At 36.5% G+C, this 11,053-nt stretch overlaps 1 protein-coding gene across 1 annotated transcript in view; it reads right to left on the bottom strand.

The window, feature by feature from the left end:
• Positions 1-2,864: 2,864 nt before the first annotated feature.
• Positions 2,865-11,053, bottom strand: part of LOC128509183 (BOLA class I histocompatibility antigen, alpha chain BL3-7-like) — an 83,846-nt gene continuing 75,657 nt past the window's right edge. The window contains exons 5-8 of the mRNA XM_053480806.1: positions 8,317-8,551; positions 8,133-8,234; positions 3,010-3,036; positions 2,865-2,911 (exon numbers count right to left, since the gene is read on the bottom strand). Of these exons, the coding sequence (XP_053336781.1) occupies positions 2,877-2,911; positions 3,010-3,036; positions 8,133-8,234; positions 8,317-8,551 (399 nt within the window). The 3' untranslated portion in view covers positions 2,865-2,876. The remainder of the gene's footprint in view (positions 2,912-3,009; positions 3,037-8,132; positions 8,235-8,316; positions 8,552-11,053) is intronic.

Here is an 11,053-nt window from a genome sequence, read left to right as displayed (position 1 = left end):
TACTATAAATTTAAAGAACACAAAAAATAAGATGACACAAAACCCTACACGCTTCTTTTCTAATTACAAGTGATAAAATCTAAAGGCTCACTGTGTTAACATTTATTGTGCTAAAATTTGATCCTAATAAGATTTGATTTAATTTGAATTCTAGAACAGTGGCAGCTGGAACACCTAAAATAGATGCAAGATTATTTTTTATAATCTATAATCTACGTGGGCTATTGTTATTTGCTTGCAATATTTGTTAATTTAATTTAAATGGGGTTTGGTCTCCGGAATGTTGAGCATCAGGATCCTCTTCTTTACTTTCCTACGTAGAATCAGCGCTTAATCGCACGCATAAAGTTTTGTAAATTCGTTTAATGTTTAATAGTAAATAATGACCCCCGTTGCGCTGTACCACAGCTCGGAAAACCTTATGAAATACAAGTTAAAGACAATTATGATGATCTGCCACGGCTTGCGTCTGTGATAGGCGTGCGCCCAAATCTACTATCGCTACTTGCTCACTCCGTAGGCTCCCTGAATAGGCAGCAAAGGGGACGGAGCCGCCTATTCGTGCCGGCTGGCGATAATTAACGTTAATATGATCTCGGGCTTGCTCCGCATTATAAAAGCAAGGCGCAGAGTTTTGTCCGAGCTCTGGGAAGTACGTGATGTGATGGAGAATATGAAGGAAGCATGTCAGTGGGGCGATGTGACGCGCCCCAGGGACTTTAAACAGGGACACTAGAATTCCGCCCTTTGATCTCCGCGCTGAGGACAGCGCGAGAAAGAGCTGCGCGAGCTCCCGCGGCATCTTCACTCCCGCACCGTGCCCGCCCTCGCAGCCCCGCTGCCAAAGAGGAAAATGCTGCGAGGACGTTTGTGTTAAGTTTTTACGTCAGCGTGGACTCGCGCCAGCCATCGACAGTGGGAGAAGCGCTGCCTCCGCGTGCTCAGGTTTGCCACTCCGCGCACCAACCCACTGCACATGCACAACCTTTATCCCATTCTTTCCATTCTTCCTCCTTCAACACTTTCCTTCCCCATTTTACCTAAATAAATTACCCTTTTTCCGTAAGACCTCACCTCGTGTCCGTGCTTTATGCTGCCGCCTGGGTCGAATCCGTTACAGATCATAACAGTCTAATGCATTCCATTCTTATAATAACGCAAAAACACAAGCGGGGCTGAATGACCAACATCAGCTGATGCAGTAGAACGTCCTGACAATGTAATAATTTTATGGTCATTTATTTCAGTTAATAAATCTACTACAAATTTAAAGAACACAAGATATAAGACGACACAAAACCCTACACGCGTCTTTTCTAATTACACATGATAAAATCCAAAGGCTTACTGTATTAACATTTATTTTGTTTAAATTTGATCCTAATAAGATTTAATTTAATTTGAATTCTACATTTGTATCGTCATTTTAGTTCTGTGATTATAAATTTTTTAACTACAATGTTTTACTTGATTTTATCCGCTACTACGTGCAGTTCTAAAACACCGTGTCTCATTAATCCAGCAGAGAATGAACTAAGGCATGAGGCGTCAGTCTGTAGTTATATAGCGCCACTCAGCGGTAAAAGCCAGCAAACGCACAAAGCCAAACGGTACCGCCGAGAGCCGCGACGATAGAACCTACATTCCGATTGAGTAACCACTGTAAATGTCAGAATCGAGCGAGGGAGAATTTTATGGAAGATTTTTTATTACTTTCATCAGTCACAAATGTACATACACTTCCTTAGTCTTTGGTAGAATTGCCCTGAAACTGTTTCACTTGGGCCAAAGGTATCCTTCCACAAGCATTCTACAATAGTTTGCTGGATTTTTGGCCCACTCCTCTTGACAAGACTGGTGTAAATGGGTCAGGTTTATAGGCCTTTCTGCTCGCACTCATTCCACAAATTTTCTATGGACTGAGATCAGGGCTTTATGATGACCGCTCCAATACCTTGACTTGGTTGTCCTTAAGCCACTTTAAAACTAATTTGGAGGTATGCTCGGTCATTGTCCATTTGGAAGACCAATTTGTGCCCAAGCTTTAACTACCTGGCTGGTATCTTTAGATGTTGCTTCAATATATCCACATAATTTTCTTTTCTTATCTTTTATTTTGTGTTTGTTTGCGTGTGTGTACAGTGCGCGTGTAAAGCAAAAGAAAGTCTCATTAGAGAGGTTAAAGATCCCTTTTTTTTCTCTCCCTGAGTCAGCATGCCGTTATGTGTGTACGCACGCGTAATTTGACCTACACACACACCCTCCTCTTGTCTTCACACACCTCCTCCCCCCTTCTCACACACACACACACACACACACACACACACACACACACATTCTGCTCCACACTGAAACACTGCTCTGTCACAATTCTTTTTAAAGGTAAAGTGCAGTTTAATTTGATTTATTTTTACTTTATATTTTGTATTAATTATTTTTATGTAATTTTTTGGGCTGTGGAACGAATAATTTTTTAATTCGGCGGAGAATGGTTGCTTGATTTTGAGTTTAAATAGGCGGAGGTGATGAGCTGAGATAGATAACAGCGAAATTCTACAAATGAAATTCATAGATGTGCAAACGAATACAGATTTGAGATCATATATAAACCCGCTTCCTTTTAGTAGCTGACTGAGCTAACCCTCAGTATGTGGTATAATGAACACTTTGGTACATTCTTAATATGAAATGATAAGCACCGGTGAGCTCAGGAATACCAAACTGCCTGAAAAAACAAAATGCAACAAAAGTTGATGATGACAGAAGTCTTACAGTACCTTGGTGAAGAAAACACACACACCTTTACATGTAACCAAGTCAAGAAACTTCTGGAGGAGAGGCATTTCAGTGCCAAAGTCTACAGTCACAGTCACACTTTAAGAGTTGTTGGAGGAAGAATCTCCTTCAGAGGCTGTAAAACATTCACATCCATCACAAAGTGACTAAACACTGTGTATAAATAATGTAGTGGTTTTAAACATCATTTATGGATCATAAAGGTTCACTTACAGGGTTTGGGTGGAACAGGTGTGAAGCCTGAAACACAGATGATGGACAGACAGTTAGTATCAAATCTGTCTACTGGATTTACTTTCACAAGACAATTAGTCAATATCAGCTTATTGTCTCGTCTAATTTATCAGTTCAACTTAAACAGAAGCAAAATATTCATCAAATTAGAAGAGTCCTCCAAATGAGAAAACCAACACAACCGGCGAGAGCAGCAAGAGCGATGAGAGCCGCAATTACACCAATGATGACACCAATCGATCCTCCACTTGTTAAATCAGCACAGAGTCTTTATTATCTGCTGCAGCAAGAAATCAGCTTTCACTCTCTACAGCTCTAGTTTATTAGGAACTTTTATTAGAAGGACTTTTAGTACTTCTCGCACTAACTTATGTGCTGGGTGAGAGAAGTCTTACAGTAACTGATAATCTTGGTAATGCTACAGTCCAAAAAAATAACTCTTTGAATTAACTTCATTAAATCATGGAAAGAATTTCCACATGATTTAATGGTTTTATTTCAGCATTAAGTGATTTTGTTGGCCCAACTTTATGTTCTTAGGTTCAGTCAAATTAATTTTATTAGGTTCATTTAACTTATTTACTACAGCTGCGTCCAACATAATTTAATACTGTTAAGGCAGCATATTTTAAGGTTCATCCAACATAAATGAATAGCGTTGGTACAACACATTTTTCAGTTGTAAATTAAGTTGATCCAACTCAATACAGTGGGTGGATTAACCGACTCAAAAACACACAGATCGTGCAGTGCACCAGGGTGGCAACGGCACAGGGTGCTTGGGCACGTCATCCTTGCTTGCAACTTTATTAGTATGAATTGCAGTTAAAATAAAGCCAGTGATGCATGGCGTCTAATTTAGTGGACATGAGATTATTTGCAAATTTATCCATGCACAAAATAAATATTTGGAAATTTTAACAATTATATTAATCCTTAGATGTTACTTACATTTAGGCATTTGGCAGACGCTCTTATCCAGAGCGACTCACATTTTCATCTCATTACACATCTGAGCAGTTGATGAAGCTAATGAACCAGCAAGTGTAGCTTAGATGTGAATAAAACAAATTACTGAAATCTGTCAAAAACAGAATAACAAGTGGTCTATTTTTGAAAAGCTGTTCTAGCAATATTTCCATAGAGTACTTTTCTTTCTCAAGTTTTTATTTTTTTCTTCTTTTACTTTGTCTTTCTGAACAGGTTTGGACAGGCAATAATTGTTTGCTAACGTACAAGGCCTTGAAATCAGTAAAACAAGGAGAACAATCCTCCAAGGAAAGAATCTGGCAGGATGCCTGTGTGGAATGAAAATATGTCAACTTTTTAAAGGGACTTGGGCTTTTTTGTACAATAATTTTAAGTTTTTTTCAATACAATTCAAGTGGTTTGCATGAGCTATTTGTTTTTGTCCAGAATTTTCTTGGATGATTTTTTTGGATGATTTTTTTTAGTGACACATAAAAAAATAGTAGATTTTCATCTACTACTGAATAAGCTGCTAAAACCTGCAAGAGAGTTTGTTTACAGAGACTGTGTTTAGACGGTTATGCCATATTTCCCTTTCTCAAAAAATTGTTGTAAACTCTTTGCACCATCTACATTATCATACAAATAAGTGCTTCAATTTTTTTTGGTTGTTTTTATCAGCCTGTGTTTGTTACATATCAATAGATGAACATGGCTTTAAACACAACTTTGTTTGGGGGAAATATTTCCAACAGTAATGTAAAAAGTAGATATTTTATGTAGTCTCTCGGGTCCTGGGAGATTAGCAATGTCAAAATCATCACTGTATACCTGAATCACTGATGATCAAAAAATGACATTCTTGGTGGATTTTACCATCATTGCAGTCTGTTGAGCTATGGGCGGTTGAATGATCGAATTCAAATTCAAATTTTATTTATCACATACACAGTCATACACAGTAAGATATGTAGTGAAATGCTTATACGACCGCCAGTGTTTGGTCTGAAAACTTGTTTTTTTCTTATTTAGAAAAATAAAATGCCTTACTTGCTTTAAAATAAATACTTGAATAGTGATTCACTTAACTTAAACATTGATGGAAAAGTATATACGGTATTATATATGATCAGTTTTTTTTTTTTTTTTTCTTACAGGTGCATGTATTGATAATTGGTATGGTGCTGTAAGGGTTCGCCACTAGAGGGAACTGTTTTTTTTTTGTAGTTTTGGTTTGCAGACTCAGTTTCCCAGAAGGCACCTCGGTCAGGTGATGCCGGAGCTCATCTGATCCGAGGCAGGTCATTAAAACTTCTTTAATAAATAGCTGGTTAGTCTGGGAAACTGGGTCGAGCATTGTTGGTTTATAATCATTGTCATGTAAGTGGGTGTTTTGTTTTGTGTAGTTTGCATTTTTTAGTTATATGTGAATTTACGTTCTGTTTAATATTGGTTAACAGAGGCTCAAGTGTTGTAATTGTTATATGTTCTTTTGAGTTTCAGTGTGTGTGTGTGGAGTTGATTTGGTGTCATGAAATAGTGTTTTTCCCATTTGTGTTATCCTAGTGTGTCTAGATATAGGATAGCTAATTGCCATGCTTAGCTACTAGCTATGGTTAGCTAGTTATCATGTTTAGCTAAGACCATGTGTAGCTGATAGCCAGGGTTAGCTAGTTATCATGTTTAGCTAATAGCCGTGCTTAGATGATTGCCATGTACCTAGTCCCTAGTCAGGGTACCTAGTCTCCAGTTGCCTGCTCCAGTCTCTGTGTCCCTCATCCTCTGATCCCTCTGTGTCTCTGTGCACTGTGTGTTCAGTCATAGAGCTCATGTTTCATCATAAAGTCTTAGTCCTGTGTGTCATGTCCTAGAGCCTCTGTTTATAGTTGAGTAAGTTTGTTGGTTTTGTTTCTTCAGTGTTCATGTTTTGTTTTATGTTTAATAAAAGGACTAATTTGTTTAAAAACACCCCCTGCCTGCCCGTTTGTGCCCACGGCAACTACAACTGCCAGAACCACCCGAATCATGATGGCACATGTGTTGTATTGCTAACCACCATGATTCAATTAGTCAAATCATTACAATTGTATAGCAGGGATGCAACATCTATTAATACCCCACTAATGATAAACACACTCAGTTTCACAGCATCCTAATTTCTGACAAACTTATAAACGTTTCAGAAATTGATGCAAATAATGTAAGAATGTGAAACTTGTTATTGTGCTAAAATTAAAATGACAAACAATACAAAAAAATCAAATACAAGATATAAGAAGCAGAGCTTTAATGGACACTTTCTTATATTCTTAATAAGAAGCGCTAAGCACAGATGAGCTCAGGAACACCAAAAACTCACCAAAACAGATAACAGTGAGTGACCACAGAAATCTTTTCGCGGTGAAAAAAAGACAAAGTTTGCATGAAACATTAACAGACATGGTGGAGGTATTGTTGAGACATGGGCATGTACGGCTGTCAGTGAAGCTGCAGAATTAATACACTGTAAACCTGAATAAGTTGGCATAATTCAAAGAAGTTCAGTTACATCAATTTTTTTAAGTAAAGATGTTTCCAATTTTAAGTAAACATAAATCAGTTTTTGAGTTTGTTCTACTCATTTATATTAATCGTTCTTTAGTTGGATTACTGAGTAGTCTAACTCGTACTATTTAATAGCAATTATCATACAGTACATCTTTTAGTTAATTAATCTTTTTTTTAAGTTCTTCTGGCTACTCCCATAAGGGGGTTGCCATAGTGGACAATCCAGTCCGTACACACAAGCTTGGCACAGCGATCACGCCAAATGCCCTTCCTGGTGCAACAATCCCATTTTATCCAGGCTTGGGACCAGCACTGCATTCAGTGGCTGGGGTTTGGGCATATGGCTGGGAATCCAACCCGGGCCTTTCACATTCACAGACAAAACACCTACCACTAAGGCACCACTGCCCTGTTGCAAATAAAATGAATTTTCCAGATTTTAAAATAAATATGAGGGTACTAAACTATACATTTATTTAAAAAAAAATATTACCACTTAAAAAACACATAATACATGCAAAAGTATTTTTTTAATAAGGATTTTAGGATCCTTAGATTTATAGATTATACTTCATGCAAAGACAATCCACCATCTTGATTAAAACAAGGGCAGTTTACATGTGCATTGATGACGTCAGATGCAAAATTGCTAGGCTGAAAGATTTTAAGTTGATGAACCTTTGGAACTGTGGCTTAAAATATCAAACTCGTTCGGTTAACTTAAAGTGTAATTTCTACAAACACAAATACCAAAGAGTTCTAAATATTTATCAAGGTCAGTTAATTTGAACTAATCGTAATTAAAGTTACTGTAGCAGTACTCTGTTTAATAACTTTGTGCATTATGGTTTAAAGTGTAAGACTGAAAGTGCATCACAGTACAAATGGATGATGGACCAAAACAAAAAGTACACAAAGTTATTGGCCTACACACCAATCATATTCAAGTCCATTGTGGTGGGGTACAAGGAACTGTATATGGAATTTCCATTATATATATATAAAAAATAAACTCATTAGCTTTTGAACTTGAACAAAATAATGCCAAGGTCAAATATCGGTAATTTTTAAAATATTTCCTGATTAAAGTTCTTTATACTGTAAGGGTATTTTAAGTGTATACATTAATGACAAAGTACTAAGAGTTACATGTTTTCAAAATAGGACATATATATACTTGAGTTGTGAACTTTCATTTTTCAGAAGACACGGTCACACTTAAAGAGATGCTGGAGGAAAAATCTTCTTCAGAGGCTGTAAAACATTCACATCCATCACAAAGTGACTAAACACTGTGTATAAATAATGTAGTGGTTTTAAACACCATTTATGGATCATAAAGGTTCACTTATTTGGGTGGAACAGATCACGAACCTGAAACACAGATGATGGACAGACAGTTAGTATCAAATCTGTCTACTGGATTTACTTTCACAAGACAATTAGTCAATATCAGCTTATTGTCTCGTCTAATTTATCAGTTCAACTTAAACAGAAGCAAAATAATCATCAGATCCCCTTTCAGGAATTAGAAGGTGTAAATCTGTTCTCTAAAAACTTCCCATCTGCCTCCTTCCTCCTCTCACCAGAGTTCTTCTTCTTCCAGACAACAATTCCAGCAACAACAGCGACGAGAGATGCGACTACAGCAGTGATGATGGCAATCGGTGCTCCATCTGATCCTCCATCTGTTAAATCAGCACAGAGTCTTTATTATCTGCTGCAGCAAGAAATTAGCTTTTACTCTTTACAGCTCTAGTTTATTAGGACCTTTTGGTACTTCTCGCACTAACTCCTTCTCCAAGCTGCTGTGTTGAACCACGCAGGTGTAGGTGTGTTTCTGCAGCTCCTCAGCTGGGACTTTCAGAATGCTTCTCTTCTGGAAGCTTCCATCCTGGTTGGGTAACGTCTCTCTGAGCTCCACGTCCTCATGCACGTCCTCTCCGTCCTTCTGCCAGGTGATCATCACTGCTTTGGGGTAGAAACCTGTAGCGTGACACACCACCTCTGGAGAATGAGACGAGTGTTTCTGGAACACTGACACCTTGAAAAAAACTGCTGAGACACACAGACATCAATATTAAACCACTGGTTACTCCACAATGAAGTTAAACATTTAAACATTCTTGACTAACAAGATATAAAAGACAGTTTAGGTTGTATGGGAGAAAAAATATGTATATACAGACCAAAAATTTCACAGACATAAACATTCCTTGTCTTAGGTCAGTTAGGATCACTAATTTATTCATTTAGAATAGGTACTGTCAGAATTATAGTAGAAAGATTTATTTAAGCTTTTCTTTCATCACATTCCCAGTGGCTCAGAATATTAACAGAGTGGAACCTTGGATTACGAGCATAATTCGTTCCGGAAGAGGGCTCGTATTCCAAAACACTTGTAAACCAAATTTAATTTTTCCATAAGTAATAATGGAAACTCAAATTATTTGTTTTACAGCCCAAAAAAAATAAAAAATAAATAAAAAATAATGAATACAAAATATAAAGTGAAAATAAAACAAATTAATCTGCACTTTACCTTTAAAAAATTAAAAATAAATCCCGAAAGATAAGTGTTTCCATTTATGCGCGCACACTCAAAAAAAGGTTTTTTTTGCTGCAGTTCATTTAAAGAAGGCAGATAACATTTAAATAATCCAATAAATACCTGTTTTATAAAAATACGTGAGTGAGAACCCTACTTAAAAATTCACATCAAATTTACTAAGCTGTTTTATGTTATCTTAATGTGATTCTGTTTCGTCCTGTTTGGCCCGTCTTATTTTGTGCACTGCGCATGTGCAGGTTTCGGCATCTACCTGAGTAAAACTTCTTGCTGAAAAGGACATCTTATGTTAGGTAAGATTCATATGTCTCTATAAAATATATCATTATGTTTCCTTTAAAAGTTGATAGGTGAATGGGTTGTGGTTTAATCTGAGTTAGTAAACTCGTCTTCAGAACTACATTTCTGAATTTAACTTAAATTTACCATGCTAAACATTTGACGGTTAGCATTGTTCAAACTAGCTTAGCTGTGTGGTTGTTGGTCACAGAAGCGCCAGACTGTTTGCACTGCACTGTTCCTGAAGCAACTGGTATCCTTCAAAATAGTGGTAAGCGATTGATATGTTCGTGGTAAAATCACATACGTTTCTTACAGTATATCGTATAAAGTATTGGTATGATCATGGTATGAATTACCTTGAGATTTGCGGTAAAAAAAAAAAAAACACCTGTGTGGACGCGTGCGTGCACACTAGAGGAGGAGTGAGTGAGTGAATGAGGGACACAGCGCAAGGTGAGGGCGGTATGAATTTTCTCCCGGCCAAATTGGAATTAAACACGTTGCTTACTAATACGCTAACATTATCAGTATTTTCAGCCTTTTTAAACAACATAATAATAGTTATCTCTAAGTTATAACTATTTTGAACTGTTTTTGATTATTTTTGATGGTGTTAACGTGCAACATTTCCTATTTTTCTATATATAAAAATAGGTGTTTGTGTTTACTCGTTCAACTTAATGAAAATAGGCTAGAAATATAGTGTGGAAGTATTTTGCCTAAATGGATATGATGATAATCAAGATTTTATAGGGAAACTGATTGATAAAGAAAAAAATATATATATATTGGCACAACCCTAGTCAAATAATTAAAATTTATTCCGATTTTTATAGCAATAATATTTATGCTATGTTTTTTTTTCCCTTTATTCATTTCCTTCAGGGCTTTGATGTGGCAGTGCAATGTTCTAGATCAGTATCCTCAAGGTCCCTCCTGCTCAAACATTACAGGTTAGACCATGGCCATTATGGCATGAAATACACTTTACATAAAAACACTTTAAGCTCACAGTGCTTTGCTAACTTGATCTGAAATGCTAACTGAGATGGCAGTGTACAGCGCCTATAAGTTGATGTGAACTTTGTGTTGTAGTTGAGTGCTGAATTCATCAGGATTACCACCATTCCTTTGGTTTCCAGCTTGATCAGTACTCCACTCAGCAGAGTCTTCAAAGGGAAAGGGGGCATGGCAGCAAAGAATATCAGTACCAGACTATTCAGTATTTTTATTGCAATAATATTTATGCTATGTTTTTCCCCTTTATTTATTTTCTGTGAATCTTCCTAATGTAAGTTACAGTTGCTTTTATTTTTGGAAATACAGAATGGAAAATTTGCTTTGTTGAGTAGAACTGTGACTTAATAGAGCTAGTTAAAAGGATTTATTTTGGTTTATTTATATGCTGCTAATATTAGTTTGACTAAAAATAAGGAACTGTACTGAATATGAAAAAAGAAAAATTACTGAATATTTTGTTACAGCATTGAAAACAACAATTAAAAGTTTTTGAAAGCAGTTTGCTTGTTTCTCCTGACATCTTGAATAAATGCATTTTTCCAGTTAATTATTTGAAAGTATATGTTTTACTTAAGTTGAACCGAGAAGATTAAAGTTAATTCAAATATGAAATTTCAAGTATTTAGAATGTTGGTG

The sequence above is a fragment of the Clarias gariepinus genome, chromosome 21 (assembly GCF_024256425.1).
Source record: "Clarias gariepinus isolate MV-2021 ecotype Netherlands chromosome 21, CGAR_prim_01v2, whole genome shotgun sequence".
Classification (NCBI taxonomy): Eukaryota; Metazoa; Chordata; class Actinopteri; order Siluriformes; family Clariidae; genus Clarias; species Clarias gariepinus.
The sequence above is the reverse complement of the archived record's forward strand: the minus strand, read 5'-3'. Positions and strand labels throughout refer to the sequence as shown.